Source organism: Acanthaster planci, linkage group LG10, assembly GCF_054643075.1.
Source record: "Acanthaster planci isolate LZ-2023a linkage group LG10, COTS_SCS, whole genome shotgun sequence".
NCBI classification, from domain to species: domain Eukaryota; kingdom Metazoa; phylum Echinodermata; class Asteroidea; order Valvatida; family Acanthasteridae; genus Acanthaster; species Acanthaster planci.
Genome location: NC_141786.1, coordinates 8,859,973 through 8,886,512, shown reverse-complemented (window position 1 = coordinate 8,886,512; position 26,540 = coordinate 8,859,973). Strand labels below are relative to the sequence as shown.

Below are 26,540 nucleotides of genomic sequence, written 5' to 3'. Positions count from 1 at the left end.
TTGCTCTTCACCAGCACGTTGAATCGGGCGCTGGGTGATGAGCGAGTGATATGAACATTATTATTTTCAAAATCTCAGAAAATTTCACACAAACATTTAGAAGTTCAAACAAGCGATAGTAAATCATTATTACCTCCACTCGTCTAACTAAAAATTGGGTGGGGCGCATTTCATTTTGCAGTTCGGGTAAAAATCGGAAAATCGGACCAACCTAGAATGTCATCGGAACTTTGTAGCGGTTATGTGGTATCGACATTAATCAGAATATTCGGAGTTTGATTAAATTTCACCTTTTGTGAAACTGGAGGTAAAATATTGCTCCACACACAAACGTTAAAAGTGAAAAGTGCCCATAGGGTCCATGCCACTCTCGGGTACGCATTCTTCAATTGTTACGTGAAGCTACGCGCGAACGAGTGTTTTCATTAAACCTAAACTCTCTCAAGTCCTCGAAATTACCAATTTTCGTGGGCTGGATTAATGTCCTTGCTGGGTGGGTCATACAGCAGTTCTTTTTTTTATTAGTAACCAAAAAAACAGTATAATGATAAATAACATGGATTACACAACCGTAAAAGACAAAAACGAACAGACGTACCACACAATTTGTGCAGTGTGAACAATACTTACAGGGCATTTACAAGTCTATTCAATCTTTCTGGCCTGGTTTCCTTCATTTCCAACACATGAGTAGAGCCAACGTAAACGGCAAGCAATGAAAACATGACTGCCTTTTCCCCGCGGCCGGAACGCTGCGTCGCTGGTAGGCCCTAAGCGTGGCTGGCCGGCTGGGGCGGCGACCCAGGTTTAATAAGCTGCATCGGGCACGGCGCGGCGTTTAGTGACTGATTTCATTCTTCAACTGTTGCCGTATAAGCCGCCCGGAGTTCAGTATAAACTGCAGAGCTGTTTTCAACGTGAGAAACAGAGTATGCATGAGGCTTATGGTCCGAAAATTATGGTAAAAATTATATATTTATTGAGAGAAAGAGAGAAAAAACTACCAACGAGCGGAACTCGGAGGCGAGCGGGGGGGGGTTCGTCTGGTCTATTGTCTATCTTGTGACGCTCTCTTCACCGGTCTTGTTTCGAGTCTAAACTTATTCTGTGACTTGGCGTAATCCTGTGTCTAGTTTTTTGATCCAGTTTGACTTTGTGCTTACTTTTCTGTCTGGTTTTGTTTGTCCCAGGTCTGGTAACTGGTCTCTTTACTGATTTTGTGACTCAGCTCATTACATAATACGAACTACTCTACGTGCACACTACTTTAGTTTACTCATTCAAACATATTATATTTCATATAGACTTCAAAACACGTATTTGCTGGTTTGGAGAAGTAGATAAAAATTAACAATATGTCCCTCTGATTTTGCAGAATAACCTTATTTCTAACAATAACCTCCTGTAATGAAGAATGAAAAACATGTGATTGAGACATTCAAATTTCCTCCTGAAAAGCAGAACATTGTATTAATGGTGCTCTTGGTAACGATATGGCTCGAATGTAGTAAATAAGTAGTGGGATACGGGGCTATGTATTCCCCCGCCTTCCACACACACTTTTTTGGCCATGGGAATGGACTATTAATTTATTCCTACTTTTTCGTAGTGAAAAAATAAATAAAGCGGATTGTGAAGAATTCTTCGGACTTCCCAACAACCAACATGTATTCAATGTCACTCAAAAGGAAAACAATCAAAAACAGGGACAAATATGTGGTTTGATGTACGAATCTGCATGAAAATAATCTATTAAAGGCGTACACAACACGAACATAGCTTAGTATTTAGTGTCACATAGTGTCAGCACCCCTCTCCCACCCACGTTTCAAAACGTGGATGTGCGGGCAAGTCTCCCTCCCCCCATTTCCCTACCCTTATCCCCTCTCCCAATTTCCTGCCACAAATTCCACTGGTTACAATTAGCCTTTGTCAAACTTGATTCTGTTCAAAACTTATTAATATTAGTTAAATGCTACCCCAGAACATTTACAATCATTACAGCATGCATACACCTGTTTCCTTATGCAACAAGGCTATATTAGGCTACAGTTAGGTTTCAGAGCTGTTATTATTCACACTAGGCATCGTATCACGCATCATAAGCTGGTAAAAGTGTGCCTCTTCACGGGCCGAGCATCCTGTTCACCGTGATGTGCTGACAATCACCTTGGATGGCCCCATGTGGCTTGAATTCCCCTTCAAATCCCTTCTCTCCAGCTCTCAAGCACGAGATGTATGTATCAGGTGGCGCACTAACACACCTGTGTACAAGAAATAAGAGCAACCAAGGTGATATTTCTTTATCCACAGATCAAAGGCAAGGGGTCAAATGGCTAGATTATGGTCCTTTCGACTACAACTAGACAAGCCTGTTGATATACCCTAATGGAATAAGACTGGCAAATTACACACAAGGCTTTTTTAAATCAACATCCAGAGCAAATGTCAAAGGGAAAATTTTTGTCATTGGTGATGATCAAAAGGCATTCTGCTTTTGGGCATGTTATTTGTGCTGAACATTTCGAATCCTTTGATACACGACATCACATCAGCAGCTCTGAAAGCGACTGTTTCATGAATGGGTTCACGAGGATCAGCAGTCAAAGATTATGACACTGCATTTTTGCTCATCCACTGGGGGGGATTAAATTCAACGGTGAGAAGCGCACAGATGAGGCCCTAGCGTACATGCATGTACAGAAAAGAAATAATAAATCCCTTGTTAATGTGTTATGTATTATTAAATGCCTAAACTATTCTCTTCTTAAAACATTCAATATGCCTGTCTCAGTTTCAATGTATCATCAAATATACGCATACATGTACTGAAAAGTAGACATCATGATACGTTTCATTCTTTATTGTTCTGCTGAGCTGCCAATCGGCAATCCAGTCACTTCTTTTCCTCGTGGAGACTAATGCTGCAACCGAATTTGTTGTCTTAAAGCTAGGTCTAGGTTTTCTTTCCATTGCTAGTACATGCCCTGACATTAGGTCCGGCCGTAGCTATGGAAGCCCGTTTCGAACACTGCCTAAAATAAACTAGAGATGGCTTTGCTCTGGTGGCACCACACTCATGTTGGCAAGTCACAACTCCCTCTTGCTCAAACACTAAGGCGTACAACCTGCTCGTTATAGCGTTTTGCCGCAGGGGTAGTGCTTCTTATCACCTGCAGTAATCGTCTCTTCCGTCGCCATCTTCGTCTTTCATGTACCACGTGTCCGTGTGACCCAGGTCAAGCCAGGTCTCCGGATTGGGAGAATTGTAGTTGTATTGGCTTTGGCCCTGGGTACCAGCCAAAGCGCAGGACAACATCTTGAATTGGCCGATTGATACAACTCTGAGAAAGAAAAATTGATACGTCATTGTGACAAAGAATTTTACCCACAGCAAGAATTGAACAAGCCACCCAAAACGCCAAACCAACGACCGACCAAATCATGCTTTCTGGAAGTCCTTCAGTTTGTTGAAGTACGGTCATTTGCAGAAGTTTAGGACCACCCATAGAAAATGCAATAACCTGAAGGAAAACCAAACGGAAACAATCAATCATGGCAACTTATCTTTATTTTCAGTGTGTAACCTTGAACCTGGGTTGAACATTTGTGACTACATTTCCATGATTTGAAATGTTAACAGTCTAATATTCAGTGTTCCCTCCTTTATTTCTGATTGCTTAGACTGTTTTTTACCCATGCTGCCATACAGAAAATAATGTTATACAAGACCTGCCTTTGCAAAAAGATTTCATTCGAATGGGTATATAGCACCACACTGATGTTATGCATCTCTGTAAATTCATGTTAAGTAATCATTCAATGAGACAATGTAATCCAGCCCAGTGGCAGAAATACCAATAAAATTCAAGATGGTCTTAAACTTTTGCAAATGACTGTAACTATAGGCTTTGCAGTTATAACTATAATGGATCAGATATTTATGAACAAGTCTGCCTAACATCCAAGTACGGGGCTCTGGACGTGCCATCCGACTTGTTGAAACCCTTGAGATGACGACAGAATACAGGCACGATGTGGACATCCTGAGATTATTATGGGAAAACGACTTTCTAAAGGTTGGATACGACATGCCGAGGTAATTATTACCTGACTTTACATTACCAGCAAGTGTAATGTCTACTTCACTACTTGTCACACGATGTCATCATCTCAGGATGTCGCCATCATATTATAAGTTATCTCAGGATGTCGACATCTTGCCTAAAGGATGTCGTCAGGGACTCAACAAGTCAGATGGCATTTCCAGAGCTCTGTATCTAAGCTTTTAGGTGGCTGCGGTGTAACAGAGTAAAAACGGTGTAAAATATCCTTTTCCAACGTCCAATAAAAGACGATTCTCAATCAAATGCAATCCAAAAGTGTTCATCACCTGTGTTCAGACCAAAAAATGACCTCAGGTTGTAGGTTGTAACGAAAGTTGCTCAGTGTATACGGCATTTCATGTAAACCCTCTGCAGCTATGCCTGGTCATAACTTGCCTGCAGTAATCGTTCGCCGTACCCTGTCCCTGCACGTCAACCCAGCCATAGAATAGGTACTCGATGCCTTTGTCTGTGATGTCGTAGCGGCGGAGGTTAATGCAGTCTCTTTTGGTGGGGACCATTTGTTCTACAATTGAGACTAAGCAATGAGAGAGAACCATGAGAGAGAACCATACGTTGGACCTGAAGGACAGTCATTGTACTAAGTTTAATCCTATTTTGGTTCCTGTTGCACGTTTGGGCGCTAAGGCCAACTTATTTGACCAAAGATGGAGACATCACTCTCTGACAACACATTTCAACACGGTAACTTCTTCGGCTGCCTTTTCAGGACTAGTCTGTGTTTAAAAGTATAGCCATTTGCCTTGGCAAGAAATGCTTACGAATGAATGTTGCTAAAACAAATAGCATATCTAGTGACTTAAAGGTAGGGGGAGGGGACACAGCAGGCGACTGTGACGTCTACGGCGATAGCATCTACAACATTATGCATTATATTCCATTTACGTAGTATTGACATCGTGTGCAATTAACTAAACCATCGAGATTTATTGTTTGCTTCTGTCTTTGCATGCGATATCTGGCCCAAAAAAGGCTTTCTTGATGAGACTGGTGAGCTGTGCCATGACAGTCCTTAAATTTGTTTTGTATATACTTCCGTTTTGGAAACAATCTTTTTCATCCAAAAACATTTGCTGAGGCCTTGTGGAGCTAAGACTTCGGTTTCGTCTACTTGGATTGCTGCTTATGGTGAAGAAAAGAATCATAAATCCTGACAGTGTACGACCAAAGAAAATCTATGTTATGTGATTAGTGGTTTACAAAAACCCGGATTAAATCCGTAGAAGAAACTGACACTGAGAAATTGCCTTGGTAAACTACCTTCAGGTTGGTCGTCGTCGTCGTCGAATGGCAGCTTGTCGCAGTTGATCTCCACTGGCCATTCAAAGCCAATCCTGGTAGCAGCCTCGGCGCATGCACTCTTCACTCTGCGACATAACTGCTGCGATGGAAGATTGCTGTCCCACATTCTGTCGTACCACTGAAGAGCAAAAGAAATACTAGGTTCATTAGAGGCTGAAAATATATCACAGTTCAAAAACAGCTAGTTCCTTTGAAGATAAGTACAATCCAATACAGACTACCACATATCCAACGCATCACGAAGACTGAAATAGGCACTTTGATAGTCTTGCCATCGAGCCACCGAAGTGCAACCCCAGTCTTAAGTTACTTTTTTAAATTATTTAATCAATTAAATGTAAGCATTTCACTCAATTTAATTAAATGAAGAAGGTGATCTAAACCTCTTTTTTTCCATAATTCATATTCAGTCAAATGAATATATAACTCAGTTTAATTAAAACAAACATTAAAACTGTCTTGGGTTTATCATAACGATACATTAATCTACAGACAATGTGTGATTTACGGTTAGCCATAATCCAGAAAATATTATTTCTCGTAAAATATGGCATTAAACTTCACGCGTATGTGAAATACAAATTGAGTTATTAAAAAGCTAATGAGACTCTTATGCTCCACCTTAAACAAGTAAGCAATTTGTATACAAATTTGTGTGTGACTTGGTTCATTTTTAAGAGAATACTTCGATATCATGCCAAATGTATAATGCCCTGACATCAGATTTCTACCGAAGAAATAAAGATAGTACTGTTTAGTACTGAGTATTTGTCATGGGGGGGACTCCATTGCGTTGAGGTGACGGTGGAGTGTTTCTCTTTTCGTATCTGCACTACACATGCTATCTGTTCCCATGACGAACAGAAATTTTAATAAACTGGATGAAAAATGAGAATTCATACGACGTCATAATATCTTACTCCCGCGACAGAGTTTAGAAGAAAAAAAAACTGATAATGGTCAGTCGAATGAAGGAAACGTTGAGTCTTAGGTTGGAATAGAGAATGGCCAAGATTGTCCACAAAATTATTAGCTTAAGGAGACAATCATGAAGACCGACAACAAGTGCATGTACTGGTATTGGCCAAAGTCATGCGGAAAACTACGCACAGCCTATGCAAACAAAATTACCTTTTGTAACTCAACTCAAACAAATTGCCTTTATAGTTTTGATTGTTTCTGTCGTATTATCCGGCCGGCTGCCGGGTAGGTTTCTGCACTGCAAGTGCAAGGTTCTCACTGATACGACCGTAATTAACAGACGACGACACTGCCTCTGTCGTTTGCTCTACAACTGACAAAATCTTTATTGAAGCTCTCCTCAATAAAATAGGGTTGAGAGACTGATAAACTGATCGTTGAGTTGACGGACGGATTGGATGGTCTATGCTTGGACGACATGCCCAGGCTGCAAGGGGGTATTTAAGGTCTTCACTGAAGGGCCACGGGGATGGAATTTCAAGCCCCACCGGGTCTGCATCACCTGATCCAGGGCTAACCGCCGGAGAAAAGGCCAGCCCCGCCCCAACAAGGACCTGCCACCCAATGTCCAGGCCTTTGATTCTGGCCCAATATCCCAGATTGCAGCTTTTCAGAATGGTGGCTCTCAACCCCCGCACAAGAGAGTGCCCCAACACCGCAGCCGTACTTCACCCACACACAACACCTTAAACAAACCCCCACCCACGAGACTAGACCATCACACCTTTACCAAGGGCGAGTGGAAGCAAGCCCGCCTCCGAGACCACCCCAGAGCTGCGATAACGGTTTCAGTCGACGGGTGAGCCCTGAATGGACAGACCAGCCAATCCACAGCTGCGAACACCCAGCAGAGGTATCTGCGATCGCAGACACAGGTGCACAATCGGACTTACGGTCACTGGCAAACTTCTTGGCTTGCAGATTCTACCGCGACGACTTGAACCCTGTTAGCCTAAGCCTTTAAGCTGCCAATCGCTCCCCAATTCCGATTGAAGGGGCATTCTTCGCCAAGCTAACAGCGCACCCTCGCAGTGGTGGGACGGCAACGTACCACTCGGTCGTCTACGTGAGTAGCTCTGTAGACGCCATGTATCTGTCGTACGAAACGATACTCAACCTTGACAACGTTCCCAGTGTCAGTGAGCAAGGCCAGGAGCGTGATCCTAGTGACTCAGGCACATCTTGGGATCCTCCACCCACGAACGCCTTGCAATCCATCAACGACAGATGCCGGGCACCTTACATCCTACCGGACGCCATGTGCTCCTGCCCCCCAACCTCCCCCATCACGCCCAACCGAGCTGCCGTTCTCATGTACGGTTGAAAACAACAAACGAATGAAAGCTTGGCTACTCGACAGATATGGCTCGTCCACATTCAATACATGCCCCCACCAAGCATTACCATGTATAGACGGGCCCCGGTAGAGATACACATTGATCCAGCAGCCACACCAAAGGTCTGCCACACCCTGGCTAGCACCCGTTTGCACTGGCAACAGCAGGTACTCGATGACCTCCTCCACGATGAAGCCCTTAGTGTCATAGAACGTGTGCCATACTGAGAACCTGTCACGTGGTGCCATTGCATGGTGATTACGCGAAAGCACAACGGCGCCCCCCCTGTCGGACAGTTGATCTTTCGCCGTTGAACAAGTTCTGTAAACGGGACACACTCTCCACAGAGTCACCCTTCCAGCTCGCTCGTCGTATCCCGAAGGACACTGGGAAGTCAGTCACGGATACGTGGAACGGCTACCATAGTGTTCCCCTGCGCGAATCCGACCTTCATTGACTGCCTTTATCACACCTTTCGGTCGCTGGCGCTACACGAGGGCACCTCAGGGTTTCTCGTCATCAGGAGACGGGTACAATCGACACTTTGACGCCATACTATCGACATTCGAACCCAAGGAGCGCTGTGTTGACGACACTATCAACTTCGACACCGACCTGGAACAGCAGTGGTGGCGGACCATCGACTTGCTCACACGTGTTGGCCAGGCAGGCATCGTGCTAAACCCAGACAAGTTCCAGTTCGCCGAAATAAGTGTAGATTTTGCCGGATTTAGGGTGTCCAACTCTACTATCAAACCCCTCCCCAAGTACCTTGACGCCATCTGAGACTTCCCTACCCCATGCTCCACGACGGATATCAGAAGTTGGTTTGGTCTCGTCAACCAGGTGGCCAACTACGCCCAGCTTCGCGACACAATGGCCCCATTCAAACCATTCCTCAGCCCAAGCTGCAAATTCTCATGGACCCCCGAGTTGGAAGAGACTTTCCAGGCGTCCGAGGTAGCCATTGTGGAAGCCTTTCGCCAGGGCGTGGAGATTTTCGACATAAGGAGGCGAACGTGCCTCCGCCCCGACTGGTCGAAGCGTGGTATCGGATACTTCCTCCTCCAGCAACATTGCAGCTGCTCATCCGGCATGCCTGACTGCTGCACCGGGGAATGGAGAATCACCCTGGCTGGCTCCCGTTTCTTATCCTCCGCGGAGCAACGCTACGCAGCCATTGAGGGGGAAGCTCTGGCCGTTGCCTGGGGCCTCGAACAGTCATGGTACTTCACCGAAGGGAGCGACAACCTCATCGTGGTCACCGACCACGAGCCACTTGTGAAGATCTTTGGAGACCGCAATCTGGATGAGATATCCAATTCCCGATTCTTCCGTCTCAAGCAACGCACCCTCCCATGGCGCTTCGAAATCAAGCATATGTCTGGTAAGAGCAACCATACCGCCGACGCAGCATCAAGGCACCCCTTCCCGTCCAACTCAGCGACCGACTGCCCCTTGGAAATGTCAGGCCGTCCCGACGTTGTCGAGTCAGCTTTGATGACCTCCATCTGCAATGAAGCCCAAGAGCTCGGCTTGATCTCATGGCCCCTCATCGTACAAAAAACTGCAGCAGATGCATCCCTAGGTCACCTTTTACAGCGGATTGAATGCGGATCCCTGCCGCCCAACCGCGATGACCCTAATATTGCCAACCTCGGGTCCATTGCCGAGTCCTTCAACGCACACGAGGGCGTCCTGTTATACCAAGATGGCGGTGTGGTCCCGCCGTCCCTTCGCCGTCGTGTCTTAGAGAGGCTCCACGCAGCTCACCAGGAAACATCTACAATGGAACAGCGTGCCCGCGCCATTTTCTATTGGCCGGGGATGTCGAGGGACATTCGCAAAACCCGCGAGCGATGTACCGATTGTAACCGGAACGCCCCCTCACAAGCCACCACACCGCCACTACCATCGCCACCACCAGCGTCACCATTTGAGGCGATATTTGCAGACTTCTTTGATCACAGAGGTGGCCACTATCTCATTGTAGATGATTGCCTTTCAGGTTGGGTGGACGTATACAACTCAAACGCAGGTCCCAGCCTTGGTGGGTCCGCTGGCCTAGTCCGCCACCTTCGGTCATTCTTCACCGCATTCGGTGTACCAGAAGAGATCTCGAGCGATCACGGCACGGAGTTTACGGCTACCCATGCAGAAGACTACCTCCGTCTATGGGGAGTCAGACACTGCTTGTCCTCAGTCGGCTTCCATCAATCGAACGGCAGAGCAGAGGTCGCGGTGAAGACGGCCAAACGTCTGCTGAGGTCCAACACGGGCCCGACCAGCAGCGTCGATCACGACCGCTTCATGCGTGCAACGTTACAGCTACGTAATACACCTGATCCTGACTGCAACCTCTCACCAGCGGAGATAATATTCGGCCGTCCGTTACGAGACACACTCTCCTTCGTCAGCCGACTGGAGAAATTCCCAATCCCCACATCCGCCCCATGTGGCGCCAGGCGTGGGAGGCGAAGGAACAGGCTCTGCTAACACGGATCGCTCGTACCACAGAGTCTCTTAAGGCCCATTCACGTCCCCTCCGGCCGTTGGCAATCGGTGAGAAAGTCTTCATCCGGGATCAGCAGGGCACCCACCCGAACAAGTGGGACAGATCGGAGGCGGTGGTGGAGTCACCAGGCCACAGTCAATACCAGGTGAAGATGCAAGGATCTGGATGGCTAACACTCCACAATCGCCGCTTCCTCTGTGCCTTTACACCAGCAACTCTATCCATTCCTTGGAACCTGGCGCCATCACCACAGCCTATAGGTAGTACCGAGCGATGCCCCCGCTGTGCCATCAGTCCCCTGTGGATCCCCAATCCACCTCCGGGAGCTTTCGCAGCCAATGACAGTTGGGCCTAGGAGCGTACCTACTGATATGCCACCATCACCAGACGCGATGAGCCCGACCGCAGCCAATGGGAGCCCCCACAGCCGGGACATCCAAGATGCCCCACCAGTTGCTGTCCCTGCGTCCCAACCGCCAGCTCACTCACCACGGCCTTGCTGCGTACGCCGGCCACCTAAGCGCTACGAACCAGAGACAGGCCAATGGATGGAATAAGTATTGTCCGTTGACATATCTTCCTTAGCTCTCCGGACTGGGGGGTGCAGAGTTCTTACCACCACAGGTCGCTATTCTCTTTGCCGCTTGAGGGCACTATTATAACCAGCCGTACTAATCCGGAAGTGGCAGCGTTATAACTGTATTTTGGCCATCTAAGTTTTACATGGTTCGTAAGTTCTAACTTTGATAGTGTTACTGTTACATTGTACCTCATATCATTATTATTCAATGCTAGGGCCTGTTCACACCTTTATGGCATTGTTTATCTTTTGTTTTGCCCTAGGTCTCTATCATCGTTATTGTAGCAATAAACTTATCAACAAACGAGGAGTCAGTTTCTTCAAGTGTCGGGCTGTTGACAAGTGGTCTGTTGGGGGTGGTGCAGACTGAATTCTGACCCTGGCATAGGCCCTTAAATGCCTGTTACAGTCTCTTGCTGGACATTTCCATCAAGAATATGATTGGTCACTTGCACGTCTGACAAAACCTTCCTCAAAGTTTGATTTGCATATAAGCTTCCCCATTGGTCAAATCTTTGAAGGTTCATTGTGTAACTCTGCTAATCAGCAGGATCAGCAGATTTTCTCCAGGCTCCAACAACCTGCAACCTCCAGTTTGATGAGTCTCCCAAACAATGAAAACTGACATTCTGTTTCTAAAAATACTTGGTCAGGACTGTGGGAAAGTTCCCCTAAAACAACGGGCTGGATTAGCAAGTGGGATAAACATCATGACCTCCACCATTGCATACCACAGACAGTTCCGTTTGGGTTGCATAAGGTTGGAAAATATCCCAGGAGCGAGGGGGCAGAATAAGAAATGCAAGATAACCCACACAAAATATACATTTTTCCATTTCCTGACATTTCCAGGACATTCTATGACATAATTATGAAGATATCAACACTTATCACTAGCATCATCCATCTGGTGCTACAAACTGTCCAGGCCTTCGTCACAAGCCTTCTTGAAATTAAACTCCAGGATTCAGCTATTAGAGCTGCCCAGAGTATGGGCTTTTCCCGCTGTGTCTTGATTACCGGCGTTGTACACCGACAAAAGTGCGCAGATGTAGGTTATGTTTGGCATGTGCAGGAAAAACACCGATGTTTAATATATTTGGGGGGGGGGTGAGATACGTGACACACAAAGTCATGAGTCCCAAATGGTAGGTCTGAGAAGTCAATATGGGGTCCTAGTCCCGGCCACTTTGACTCAAGTGAAGTCTAAGGCATCAAAACTACAATTGATGAATTGGGTCACTACAACACCGAACAAACACTGTGTCAGAAACTCAATCATATTGTTACCTTGAACTATGTCCACTGGGTCGGCTTGGAAGCTATATTCGATTCAAAAGAAATTCTAAAATATGTTTCCCTTTAAATTAACCCTGAAAGAGCCCAACCCACAGCCCTCTCCATCTCAGCTTTGCCTAGTTAGATCTTACAGCATGCATGTAAAGTTCGAAATCAAGCAGATGTACGTTTATTGTTAAGGTCATTTGAAGTTTAAGTCTACATGTGTGCCAGCTCATTTGCATCGAGCATTGTAGTTTTGAAAATCATTTTTTGGCTAGCCTATTTCAGAAAAAATGTGCACTGCAAAAGAACAGTAAATGTTTTAACAATACTGTTGTACAAGTGACTGCAAAAAGTGACTCTTCAACCTTGAAGGCCCTGACCCCGAAAATCAAATACACAGTAGCAAAATCAGAAAAAAAATAATTAGGGAGGCGGAATCCTTCCAGGCTCTTTTAGGGTTAAGGCGGCAAATCTGACTTGAACACTCGTCTACATAGGCTATTTAGATTTAGTACACGCCGTCTTGATGAAAAGAACCAGCAACAATTAACAACCAGGAAGGATTTTACAAACCTTTTTAAAGCTTAGGCCTGTAACGGATAGGGGTTCAGCCCGGTATGTGGAAATCGGAGAACAAGAAGAATAGGCGAATATAATAGCACTGTACCCGATTACTCGACAAAACAAACTAACATAGACATCATTAGTACATTCCGGGGCGTAGAGGGCGCAAACCAGCTCCAAGAGATCAGGCGAGCATTTGGTGCTCAGCAGAGGAAGGAAGTGGTAGGAAGAGACCTCGGCTTGGTATTGGGAGGTGTGACCGAGCACATCAGGGGACTGAACGAAGCCGGTACGTAAGAACGGAGCGCACAGAGTGTGGTTGAAAGATGGGATGCATCTTACTGAAATGTGAGAGAAATGAACAATGAAAAGCACAATTAGTTGGACACGAAGTTTTAACAATTTTACAGCACAGTAATTAAAGGGAAACTCCACCCTCCATTTTACAAACAGTATGATGAAATATTATCCTTTCAAATGTCATCAGTAGTATAACTTTCTACGTTTTAGTTGAATGTAAAAAAATGGCTTCTTGTTTCCTAACGTCTCTATACCGTGCGCACAGCGCTGCAATATTACTAAACTCTCGAAAATCCGACGTAATATCCACACCAGACAGAAACCGTGAAGCATCAGCATTGTGTACTAGTGCCTTCGCTGATGGTGGGATGTCCTGGCGTCCATTTGTATCTATTAAGGATAGCATATCCTGGACTGATCCCCGTCCCTACATGTATTACACAAGGACCAGTAGCTAGCTGGCTTCTCGGGTCCGTAGTCGGTTTAGCTTTGCATCTGCTTAATTGCCCCTTTATGATGTCTTTTAAGTGCGTGACAACTGAACAAATTCTCTTGGGGAATTCCCAGAAACATTTTTGTCCTATTTAGGAAATCTATATGACAGCATGTAAGGCGTTCGGTTGCTCAAGTGATCCTGATTCCCAAGCCAGTGGAATATTGTCTTTTCATCCAAGATCCAAGCAAGCTTCCCGAAATTTGCAAGCATTGGATCCATAACATAACAACTCGATTTCAAACCCGTTTGTGCCCAGTAAGGCGATCTTCTTGTGTGATTAGTATGATGCTTCTTGCTGCTCGTGAATGACAGCGCGTGGCAAACGCGTAGGGACACGACCAAGACTAATGCGGACGTGTTTGGCAAGTGTTGACAAAACGCAATAAAATCCCAGATGCAGTGGAAGCTTGAACCTCATGGCAGCGCTCTTGTGAGTAAAACACGGAGCTTTTTAAATACACCTGATATATAAAAATGAAATACAACCATAATTATCAACTTTGAATTCACTGACACGTTATTTTAAAGAAAAACAAATATAATCCAGTGCCGGAATTGCCTTCCAAAATGTCAAAACCATTAAGTCCCTATAACTGTTTACCTACCAAGTGGCCGGATGATGGTTGTTCGAGGCAAATTTCCCCCAGCTGACTTGCACGTGTAAGTGCCAGTGTCTTCCAGACGAACCTTGTCGAAGTAGAGCATTGTCAACCTTGGGGAAAGCTGCATGACACGCCCCCCTGACAGCAGATGACCTGCAGAGTCCGAAACTGTTGTTGTGTCAACTCGTTTTCCGATTTGTACTTGCCATAATTTTGGATTCAATAACAAGGACATGAGAGCAAAATCACTGGTAGAATGGATTTGTATTATGGGTATGGTATAAAACAAATTAATGAGTTTTGCTGCCAAGGACTACTGGTACTTCGAGGACACACCAAAAACTGTGCCAGCACTGCATACATAAGTGTGAACCTCTGCACAAAAGAAGTACAGACAATGTAAGGTGATACGACCATGGACGTATATAAAAGAAAACCCCAGACTTGTAACGCCGTTGTATGAAATAGAGGCGGCATGTGGGTGAAGCCAACATAGAATAGTAAAGTATGTTATATTTAATGTGATACGATGTCCTAGAAGTATTGATGATGCATGATATTGACACTGTTATTAACATGGAAAGTGTGTGATTGAGCATGGACGGGTGTGTTGCTATGCGTTGATAAAAGCACAACCGGTCGCAGTAGCACAGTTATTATAATATTGGTATCGATACCGGTAGTGTATTGCTGCCGACATTGATATTGTCAGTGAAGTGTCATCGGCATTGGCACTGACATGGATGTCTCTGGTTGGATGTGATGCGGTGCCATAACATGATAAAGAAAATATATACATCGGAAGTTAGTTGAAATCGTAGTTGCCAGTTGGCATTTCGATAACTTTAAAAACCGAACGATTCATTTTCGACTTATTGAATGCTTGTCTCGAAAAAACGAATTGATGTCTGATTGGCAAAGTGTGAGCTTGGGAACAATAAACATAACGTTGCATCAGCCTCATTAGTCAATTTAATGAAAGCATTTGCAGTGAAGGATGGGCACGTACCAGAAGGTAAAGTCGGTGGAATGAGTTTGCCATCAGGACCGTAGAACTCTGGCGGTGATTCCGGCGTCTCTTCCTCTACTAAGCAGTACACCCTCACGCGCTCATCGAAAAATTGAAAATCATCTCGGCGAATAGAAGCCTCTGCAGAGAATGACAGATATTTTCTGGTAATCTCCGTTCCTGAATCGTTGGACTTTTTAATAATTGTTTTAATCTCTCTGGCATCATTGTCCGGTGAGTCTTTGACGTGTCGTGCCTGCTTTTAGTTGACTAACCTCAACGGGAACTTAGCCATGGTTAATGAGATCCTGCGGAAGGAATCTCCACACTAGGTACGTAAGGTAAGTGCTGATGTGCGGGTTTTTTGGGGGAGGGGGGCTAGCTAAAGTTTGGTAATAATGTCGTGCTGCAGTGTGACAGCAAACTTCTGCAGCGTGATGCCACCGTCACACTTCTGTATCATAATGCCCATTCTGAGTTGTGTTGGAAGGGACACTAAACGATCGTATTCATAAACGTAATTTAACACAATTAACGTGTTGGACAGATTGCGAAAAAGAACGCTTTGACTTAGACTTTTGAAATACGACGTAGCAAGAAATGCTGATGACACTTGTGGCGACGTGTTAGGGGATTTGGACTGTTGCTATGCCTGTATATAGTGACTTCTAGAAAAAGGGGGATGTCCTTGCCCGGTCTTAAAAGAGTAGGCTTTATGCTGTCTTTGGAAGCATTTGACAAAGCATAGTGACCTGAGTGGAATGTTAAGCACATATTTTTCCAATTCATAATTAGCTTTTTTAGCTTTAGTTCCAGCCTCCCCCCTTAGAAATTTCTGGATCACGCCCTCCGTTTGGAAAATCCTGGATCCGCACCTGGTCACACAATATGTAACCGACGGGCACATGAAATGTCGGAGACCATGTTCCTTAAAATGATTATGCATAGCGTGTAATCCTAATTGAAACACGCACGTTTCGTGAAATTTCTTGTTGGTGTCAGCATGCCTTGACCGATATTCTTCAAACAATTGCGTTAGTCCAACGCTTTAGGCACGTCGATAGCATCTCGGACATGTCTGTCCAACGCACTCACACGTCAATAACGTGTCCTGCCGTGACATTCAATGTCTCTTACCACGTACATAGGCCTACTGTTGCTGTATGCGTCGCGTTTCGGACGCTATTTCATTTATTGATTTTGCAGGTAAAAGGTTACAATTAAACCAAATGAACAGACATGTACATGTATAAAGATTGACAAGAAAGAGAGTGAAGCAACACCCCGGCAGGATTGCAAAAAGACAAAGTAAATTGCTGTCAAGCTGCTCACCTTTGTGTCACTTAAACTACACAAAGAAACAAATACGTGTACTCGTATACTGCGCGTTGAAAACAGGAAATGAAAAAGATAATAAACATGACCTACTAAAATGAATAAAGTGAAAACTCCATCAGTTTGCAGCCAATCAAAAGAACAACGTGCAGCTTGACTGCGATGGCACCTGGATACGAGACAGTTACCGTGATTGGTCAAGAGTCCGTGTCTACGCAGCTAGCCACGCGCGCGCCAAATCGACCGGGAATATACCATAAAATGGAGTGGTTTGGGGAAAATGAAAGTACAATTCTAAAACAAAATCTTTGGAAATCCATTATACATTGACTTCTTTTGACTCTCTGACTAAAAAAGAAATTTATGGCTGTTTATAAATATGTGCTTGGCCGATCTTAAACTAACGTTGAAGATGCGGCTCGGGCATTAGTCATTGGAGAAATAAACTTACCAGATGTCATCCAATCAAATTCTTTAATACAGCGTGAGGAATCTGCCTTGGACGAAAAGCGATCGCATGGCAAAATCCCCAGTAGCCAGTCAAGTTGATCGCCGTGTGACGAGGCGTTGCATGCGCTACGAACGCTCGTGCAAAACTCCCGACAAGGCCTTTGGAGCCCCCACTGATACGATGAACACCTGCTTCAGGAAGAAATAATCCTCTTGTGAGCGTGTACGGATCGTTTTTCCCCAAAGCATGACAATAATTTCAGCCCAGACTTCGAACCAGTTTCAACCTCTTTACTTTGATTAATAAACAAATCTAAATAACCGTCTTTATTTTGTTTTCTCCAGGCCATCATTACGTCTTGTTTTTTTGTTTTGTTTTTTTTTTCTTTTTTTTTCTTCTTTTTTTTTCTTTTTTTTTTCAAATCATTGACCCAACGACGAATCTCTGATCAGGATTCCGATCTATGTGAAACAAATAGGCAAAGTATCGTAAACAATTTCGGTACGGGGGTGCCATGATGGTGCAGAGTAACTCGTGCAGACGCGGTAAGCAGCCATCACCAGACTCCAGCAAGTCTTCCGAAAAGTAATTTTGCCAATCAGTCAGCAGCCTGTCTGGGGGGTCCCACTGCCAGTAGCGATCCTGACGAACGACGGTGTCATAGCCAAGTCGGCTGCAGTGCATTATGTCAGCTCGCTCGCAGTTGTCAGGCAATGACTCTGCGCGAAAAAAAACACATACTTAACAATTACTTACAATATTCAGAACAGTCACGTGATGTGTGGGCAATCCGTCGTTAATTCTACTTTTTTGGCCAAACAGTTGTTTCGTACAACTCACTTGCTCATGCTAGCAATGGTAAGGAATGCTGTGACTATTCCGACTCGTACTGCGGAAACAAAGGTACTTGGTTTCTCAAGGTATTTTCCTTTACTTGCATCCAGTTGGAGTTTATTAATTCGATGCTGTCCAGGCACTGTCTTTTACTAATTTATGGTATAAACAGCTAGGAGAACGTTCGTTCCACAGGCAAATCATGATTATCTTTAGCTGATTCAACTAAATAACACTTCACCCCACGAAGCGTGATAACCCAAGAACCAATCTTCTAACTGCACTTTATCATGAATATAATTTTTGAATGTTGACTTTGAACAGGTGATAACTCACCGGTGACGTAGGGAGGAAACCAGACCGTTGAAGGCTGAGTTCCGCGCCCGTTGATATTCGAAGACCACAACAACGCATGATACCCGACCTTGTCAGGCAACTCGACATATATCTGCAATCCCATACGGACGATTCACAATAGTGCGCCACCAAGAGTTTGCCAAGAATTCGGTGGGTAATCATGTCGACCCTCTCCAAACACGCATTGGGTCGACAGATTTCGCGCACTGTGATTTGTCAACCCATTGCAAACTTTTGGTAGCACGCTATTCTTAAACGGCCATATTGATTTTTTTTTTTAACTTCATTTCTCCAAAATACATTCGAGTTAATATGGACAATATTTCATCAAGCAGAATTTAACCTTAGCAGTTAGTATTGCCAGGGAAGATGAAAAAGTGACAAAGTAAGGACTGAAAAATAGAAGCAGAGACAGAAATTAAGGAACTGCATGCGATCTTTGATATGAAACGGAATAACTGAGAACAGATCAAACAGAATGGATGAGAAAAGTGCACAAAGTAGCACGGACAGATAAAAAACACCAAGATCGCTTAAAATTATTCATCAGTCAGTTTTCCTCGCCCATTGGTTGAGAACAAGTTGCGGAGCCGCTCGGAAGTGGACAATAAAAGACAAGCTCGTGGGAGGCACATACCAACATTGCTGAAGGGGTAATTAATGAACAAAAAAAAACAAAATAAAGACACCAAAAAAGTAAAAAGCTTGATCAAAATGCCTGGAAATCAGATTTAAGTTTTTTGACTTTCCGATTGAAAAAAAAGTCCTTTGCTCGTCTTTGCTGGGCTGATTTTAAACATCCGCCTAAGAACTGCTTCTAAGAATAGACGCTGGTAATGTCCCGCGCTGCAAGGTGATGGGTTACGTGTCATCCTTAGCTGACTGCTAAGCACATTACATTAATAAAATCGATAACAGAGGGAAAAAATGAAAAGAGATCCATTACCTTCTGTAGGCCTGTATCGTTCCATTGAAGATTCGAGGAACCTTGTCGGATTTCATGTCGTAAAATCTTGTCGTACCAAACATACCCAATGTCCTTGATAAATTCGACAATACCTTGGGTTAAGTTGACACGGCTGGCGTTTAGGATTGTCACTGGCTCTTGGGGTTTCTTCACATCTGAGGGGAGGGGGTAATGCTGCAAGTGATTAGTGCGTAGCTGCAGCAATTGCCTGTGATTGCTCCTAGCATGGAGACTTCTTTAATTTTCTGTGCTAAAAATCCTTATCATCTCTTATTGTAGGTCAAATAACGATTGTGGTCAAAATTAACGCGCGGCACAAAAGCTCGGAGTCCGACACACCCGTTTTCAAAATGAAGCGCACACGCGTCTAGTGATTAATTAAAAAATAGTAAAATACTCATGAAGGTATTAAATTAGAGTTAAAAGAGTCTTCGTGGTAAACACTTTTAATACCTTCTTACAGAAATTAAGAGGTAGGCTTAGACCATTCCGGGATATTTAGAAACTCTCATACAACCTTATATTTAGTAAAGGCAATCTCACTGAATATCGCCATATGCACGACGCCCATATGCAGAATGAACGCATGCCATTAAATTCTCTGCCGACTACCGCAATCACATTTATATTTTCGCATTGCTGCTACTGTTTTGCTAAGAGAAGTGATAATCCTAATAGCCCTAACACTCTCTTTTCTCGACGCGTCAGTAATAATCATTGAAAGGTTGGTCGAAACCCAATATTCTTACATGAAATCTTGCATAATTAGTGAGCTTTCAAAACGCGTCTGTTCAAACTGTATAAATGATTCCCGCTACGACATTGACATTTAGTCCTTTAACAGTTAGCCACGCCCCTTACAATTTAACTCAGGAGTCTACTTGTGGTGCTAACACGGCGCATTGCACTTGCTGTTTCAACCTCATTCCCGTGCAAACGATCTTACTGCGCCATGTTGACTCCCGTAATACCTAAAACCATTGTAAACCCGTGGCATTTTTCTGGAGATATAAACTAGGACTCCGTGTAACGTGTTTAGGCGCGACACCTTCAAAATTCACTTGTGAAGAGCCAGTCAGTGTCGTTTTCAATTACACACTTGGTCTAGTTCCTTAGAAAATATTTTTTTTGAACAAGAGTGTATCAGGCTATTTTGTAATTCTTAAGTGTTCCAAGTCTCCCTTTAGATTTTCTTTCTAGTAGGAAGTACTGAAGTATGTTTACCAAAACTATGAAATTATTCATCAGAGTAGGTTGCGCTACATATAAACAAACAAGAAGTTTAATTTATTCCTTCGTTGATGCTCTCAAGCCCCTAAAATGAAAATTCAGCCTGGCTTTTCATTTCAATGTGGCTGACTCATGATAAAGATCTGTAGTGACCTTTTCCTGCCACCAAATTGGGGTCGGTTCAAAAACGAACGTGAACACCAGTATGATACGTCATATTATAAAGTGTTCGTGTTGCAAATTTGTGAAAGGTGAATACAATCCAACTCCAGCGAAATTTCAGTACATTTTTGGTGGCTTTAAATTCACTTCGCTTTTGCCTTCGCCTGAAGTATGAACCGGCCTTTGTTCACCCATTTAGGCATGTGTGCATCTGCTTAGGTGAAAAAGGGACGCTACTTTACGACAGCGTGTTAGGCGTTACACTACATTACACGTACGTATCCGTAGTTTCCCCAAATTCTCAGACTGACTTTTCTCAAAATATTAGCAGACCGTGTACAGCGTATTATGCATGTAGCTTAATGGCATTTATAAGTTCCGAAAGCTAAATACATTTTGCGTTCAAAGTAGACAGGCTTAGGTAGGTGTTTTGCGTTCTAAAATAATATTGCTTAAACAGTGCGCTGAAAGGAATGAATATTTTGTGAAATTGGCCATCAAAACCTATATTTCAACAAGTTGCTTTGTCCCAAACCATAGAACTTGTAAGTTCCTTTAGCCTATTCGATGAGAGGATCCAGCCCTATCTCTTGGGCAATGGTAGATCAAGCCTTTAGAAGAATTGGCCTATTCTTGTTTGGAGCATTGAGGTGGGTTGTAACGACTATCAATCCGCATTCATGCCCATATCTTTTCTTCCTTTTCGTTCCTTGAATAAAGGTTAAGGTGTTAAAAACAAAGCAATCGGCTCTCTTATCTGTATATCTAAAACATCTTTAATTAATAAGGGTTACTCTGCAGTAACTATTTTTATCTTCAAGTTGTCGTTGGCGTCTACAGGTTTACCTGGATAGCAGTCCTTTTCCGGATACAAATGGCATTTCAACACCCGTGGCCGTTTTTCCAGCAGCTCTTTCGCCTTCGTGCGGCAACTCTTCCAAATATCCTCGCAGACCGTCTGGCACGGCAATGGCCACACTGTGTGTGAGGAGCCTAAGCCCTCAGTGGTGAAAGCCCCAGCGCAAGCAAAGTTAAGGAGGTCCGCCGAGCAGCCTGAGTCGATGAGCGGGGCCAGGAGGTCCAGATCTTCCATTGCCTCCTGCATGCTGGTATAGCCCAAGGTTGTGGGAAAGACTGTCACCGTATACCAAAGAGAATAACACTCGGCGTGCGGCACATCAAGGCAGCCGTACTCCTTGCAATTTTCAGATGACTGGCTTGCTATAATCTCAGGTAGGGACCAGGGTACCAGCGGGTCATAATGAACCCCTGCAGGAACACGAATACAACAACCTCAGTTCGCTTCTCCTTACTAACCCTATACAATCAAGACACCTGAGAAGGGGGTAAATGCTTTTCACAAAATCTCCTGAAGGAAACAAGTTACGGTTTCCTTTATTGTGAGTTACTGAGCAAGTGTCAGGCGAACGCAGACTTTTTGAACTTCGTTATTGTTCACTCAAAACATTATTCACTCAGTCAGGGTGATGAAAAGGCCATTAAAACGAGGAAATGGTTATTAATGCAAGTAATTAGTCAGGTGACGAGCTTGTTGAGGGGAACGAGGAATTCAAATCGATACATTACGAATCGTTGAAGTTGCAGGACGCAAACGGGCAGAGTCATGTAAGGAGGAAATGACTAAATTAATTTTACATGACAGATCGTTCGACAGATGTTTATGAGTACCAAACGAGTCACGTAATCACATTAAGCCCTGTCGCCAACTTCGGCCTATACAATTATCATCTCTACAAGGGATTATCTAAAGAACAACACCTAATTTTGATGCTTATGGCTTTTACAGATGGCAGCTGCTGGACGGCAGGGCCCCGCCCGTCCAGCCTCAGCTACCCTTGGCGACAGGCCCGATCAAAATACGCATAAAGAAATAGCAAGATCAATTTAGAAACTTCTTGAGAGTTGTTGGAAATCGTCAGACAGAATGCTTTCTTAATTTACAACCGCAGGTATTAAACCCACTTTTAGATTCAGACCATGTTGGCTTGACATAAGTTTGAACAGCGAGGCCATGTTGCAATACTAGTTTGATGACTGAGGAGCGGAGTGAAGTGCATATGCAAGGTGTACTGGCGCCTATGTACATGTGACTGCCCCTGAGGCCACTCGTGGGTGTCGAGTTCCCTCCAATACTTTGTTACAAAACATCGTTTCTTAAGCATGTTGACATATATTTCCACAAGCGAAAAAGCCATTAATGTCTGAATTACATACGTTAATTTCTGGATATCTAGATTTCATTATCGTTCCAAGGGGCGCTTTTGTTTTGGGGTTTTTTTGGGGGGTGGGGGGTTTGTTTGTTTGTTTTTTTGTTTTTCGTTTTTTTGTTTTGTTGGTTTTTTGTAATGGCACTTTCAGCTACTCATGCTCTTTGCGTCATTAACTATGTGTTTAATCTTAACCTTTATTAATCAGCATCACATTACGGAGTTAGGAAGAAGATCTAGTTTTGTAGGCAGGAGGGAAACGGATTACCCGAAGAAACCTGCGAGAGCGTCCACGGACTGGAAATCAAACCCAGGCTTCATTGGTCCAGAGCCAGTAAAGAAACGCTACACTAACCCCTTCCCCCTGGCGAATGGATTGCTGATATTACTTTTACAGAGACGCAAACACCGCAGGGCAGAAATCAAAGGGTATTTACAGCTGTTGCATTGTCAGGAGACTGACGTGTACAGTAAGTCATTTTGCTTTTCCCACAGCGCAAATCCACGAAGAAGCTTGTCCAATATCATTTGGGATAGCAAAACCTGCGACTCTGGTCCGCGCGACCAGGCGGCAACTTTGACATGTGATATGTTCATTATTTGTTTTCTGTCCGATTGACATTTTTAAGTTTAAGTAAGGCCAAACAGTAACTTTAGGCCTACCTGGCATGAGACATGTCGGGTACGATTCACTTTGAGTCGGGTAGATAGAACAGTCAGTCAAGCTTGGAGGGAGCTCCGTCTTGAGTGCAGCCATGACGGACAGACAGGACTTGGTAAGAACCTGCTCACACAACGACTGGCAGGGAGGGATCGGCACGGCAATATCTTTTAAAACCTGAGCAAAAGAGAGCATCAAGTGAAGGAAAGAAAAGAGATGGCAAAAATATTGTCTGTCAAACGTCATTATCAATGGTAAAAAATACGTTCCAGTCAGTCAAATTTTGATAACAAATAAAACACATGCAATGAGAAGTGATAGTAATATTACCTAATCAAAAAAAATGAGACCGTCAGATATTTAGGATATGGACTGTCTTATTTGTGTCGATAAAAAAGACAAAATCACAGGCTAGCCTATGTTGACCACCTCTGTTAGTTTTAGGTAAGAACTTTCACGAACAATTCGTAGTAATCAAATACATGCATTTTAAAGGAAACTGCTCTTTGGAAAATCAACGAAATAGTATTGCAAGTAACGACCTTTGATTAAAATTCAGAAATACACTGTGCCGGCTGTAGCCGTAGGATCCAAGATGTGATACTCAGTCTCAAATCAGAACACGGGTTCTGATGCTCATATCATTAGAATGTCGAGTCACAGCTCTTCAGAATCCCCAAGCTCAAATGACGATACCTTACAGGGTGGTAGATATGTCAGGCACAGGAAGGTTCTCAGGAGATCGGAGCAATGCCCCGCGTCCGACATGAACACGCTGTACTTGTGTAACTCTTCCAGGGCTTCGGCGGGGTCCTGTTGACCGGCAATATTTGGGAAGATGACGGTGGAGTACGGCATCGCCTGGCAGATCGGGTCGTCGGGGAGTGGCTGGCAGCGTTGGGAAGGGTCGGGACGAACGGCGGGGGGTGCAGGTGTGACTCGGGCCGACTCTTCAGTGTCTTCGTCATTTCTTTCCTCACTACCATCATCCTCACCCTCGCCTGTAAGGATACTTTTAATCATTTTGCAGTGGCATATTTGTCTTTTCCTTTAGTTCATGTGCCAAGACCCAAACATTTATAGACAAATATTTTCTGGATAGACTTTTCTACCCATGCTCGAAAAAAAGACTCAAATGGTTTTTATATGTGTTGGCCTCGCAGTGTCTGAAAACAGTTGTCTCAATCACCAGTAATTACATTCAGACTATAATATATGAAAATTTAAGACTATTAAATGTTGAGAAATAATCACATACAATCTGTGTTGTATATTATCATTCAAATGGTCAGAATACATTCAAATGGTCAGAATAATTACAGGGTAGCTGCTTATTAAGGTACTCCCCTGCAAAGGTCATCATACCAATAAATGATGTGGACATACAAAATAACAAGGATATGTACGCTACATATAGTTACCAAAAAAGGGATCGATGCACAAATTGTCAGAGTCGTAATTGTCAAGTATCTCGCAGTTCAAGCTCTCTGGCCAAGCCACACCAGTGCTTTGAATGAGGGCTGTCTTCATGCAATCGTCTCTTATGCGCTGACAATAAGTCCTGCAGGGCAGCAACGGGATGGCCATTCCGGGGAAACACCTTGGGAAGAACACAAGGCACAGGAACTGCTGCAGATGGGGGGAGCACTGCGCCTGTAGGAACGGATGGAAATCGTGGTAGCCCGCTTTGGCCTGCAGCATGATCTCGTGGCCAAGGATGTTGGGAAAGTAGGTGATGTTGTTAAGCGGCACCAAAAGGCCAGTCTGATTATAGGCCTCTGTAGTCTGACACGCGGGGATGCTGAGGTTAGCAGGCTGGGAGCAGTAATCTAACCATAACAAAAAGAGATATGTCTACTCATTGGAGGAAACTGTCACAAACATTTAATTTGCCGTTGCTTATGCTATGCACGCGATCCAGTCGAGCATCTACGTTGAAAGAGGGCTTAGAGCAAAATGCCACTGTCGGGATCGTCTCAGACGCGAAATAGACATTTTTCTATTTTATTGTATTCAACGAAACACCCCCGGCAATGTAAATGGTTTCTCTCCCGCTACAACTTAACTAACCAATGACTTTCGTTCAAATTTCGCGCGCTTGGGTATTGTGGCTACCAGTATTCTCCAAACGCGATCAGGCACGAATGCTGTGACCAAGAGACGCGTTCTTCGTCGCTAAGGCATTGTACAACCCTTCGGCCATGGTTATTGTTGATTTTTGAGGGGGTGTTCGTGTTGAAGTCCAGCTGTATTGCTATAATTCCTGTTGTCCGTACATACCACACGCTTTTCCGGTTTGTAAAATTTAAGGTGCGTGCGACGAGTGTGACGCAGTACAATTTCGATCGCCGGACGAAAAACATCTTGAGTGTGTGAGCTGAGTGAGAGCGTATGGTTGACCAGTACCAACTAACCATCTTGAGACCCCTGATGCAGCAGTTGGAGATCGGCCGGTAAATATCAGTTGCGGTTTGATCGGGTCGAAAATGGCAAAATCGGAGCAAACGTATCCTACAACTATGCTGGTCCCCATTCTTGTAACGCTCAGCTTAAAAACCGTCCCAAGATCGATCCATTAATTTGTGTCTTGATTATACACTTTAGATGTTGAAGATAAATGAAGTTGATTTCAAAAAAACCAAATTATTGGTTTGTTGAATGTTGACAATTATTGACTTTCAATTAAGAAGGAAACGTTGAATGTGTAAAATTTCAATAGAGAATGAATGTACATCAATGCCCTGTCAAAATCACTGCTTGTATTTTGTCGAAAAGTGATAGGAAATTGATGTTGAAGACGTCAGAAGTAATAATTTATCATTGCTAAAACTGTTGATTGTATTCTGATTACTTTGGCCCCAGAACTTGTTTTTCTCGATAACTTAGTTACTCTAGACGTAACTTTACTCGTTAACAGCCAGACTTTAGGTCTATAGCCTATGTGATATTTCTGTCTGTCCCTGCATGATATCCCACAGAACGGAATGTAAATAATAGATTATTTACAATGTTTGATTCCCAATAGTTTTCATAAGAGACGAACTGATTCAACATTATTTTGAGGGAGGGTATACCTATGATGAAATCTGCTGTATACTCCAAATTAGACATGACTTTATTTGCAGGTTGGCTCACAGAAGTCTTTTAAACAGTAACGTTACTTGTTAGCCCCATAAATAATGCTGATGTGCTGGACAACCTGTTCTCATTGGTCTATC

General features: G+C 44.0%; 1 protein-coding gene across 5 annotated transcripts in view; it reads right to left on the bottom strand.

Annotated features, from left to right (window-relative positions):
- Window positions 1-956: 956 nt before the first annotated feature.
- The window catches only part of LOC110984959 (uncharacterized), a 29,322-nt gene continuing 3,738 nt past the window's right edge, over window positions 957-26,540 (bottom strand). For 3 of the 5 annotated variants that reach the window (XM_022245627.2, XM_087142190.1, XM_087142192.1), the window contains 15 exons: window positions 24,744-25,151; window positions 24,019-24,323; window positions 23,325-23,499; window positions 21,280-21,702; window positions 19,021-19,196; window positions 18,054-18,165; window positions 17,389-17,602; window positions 16,884-17,071; window positions 15,098-15,238; window positions 14,092-14,256; window positions 12,820-13,031; window positions 5,388-5,547; window positions 4,503-4,644; window positions 3,174-3,344; window positions 957-2,264 (listed from right to left, as the gene is read on the bottom strand). In XM_022245627.2, coding sequence (XP_022101319.2) covers window positions 2,126-2,264; window positions 3,174-3,344; window positions 4,503-4,644; window positions 5,388-5,547; window positions 12,820-13,031; window positions 14,092-14,256; window positions 15,098-15,238; window positions 16,884-17,071; window positions 17,389-17,602; window positions 18,054-18,165; window positions 19,021-19,196; window positions 21,280-21,702; window positions 23,325-23,499; window positions 24,019-24,323; window positions 24,744-25,151 — 3,131 coding nt within the window. In that variant the 3' untranslated portion in view covers window positions 957-2,125. Of the gene's footprint in view, window positions 2,265-3,173; window positions 3,345-4,502; window positions 4,645-5,387; window positions 5,548-12,793; window positions 13,032-14,091; window positions 14,257-15,097; window positions 15,239-16,883; window positions 17,072-17,388; window positions 17,603-18,053; window positions 18,166-19,020; window positions 19,197-21,279; window positions 21,703-23,324; window positions 23,500-24,018; window positions 24,324-24,743; window positions 25,152-26,540 lie in introns of those variants that run through there. The other 2 variants (XM_022245628.2, XM_087142193.1) reach the window with 2 other exon arrangements.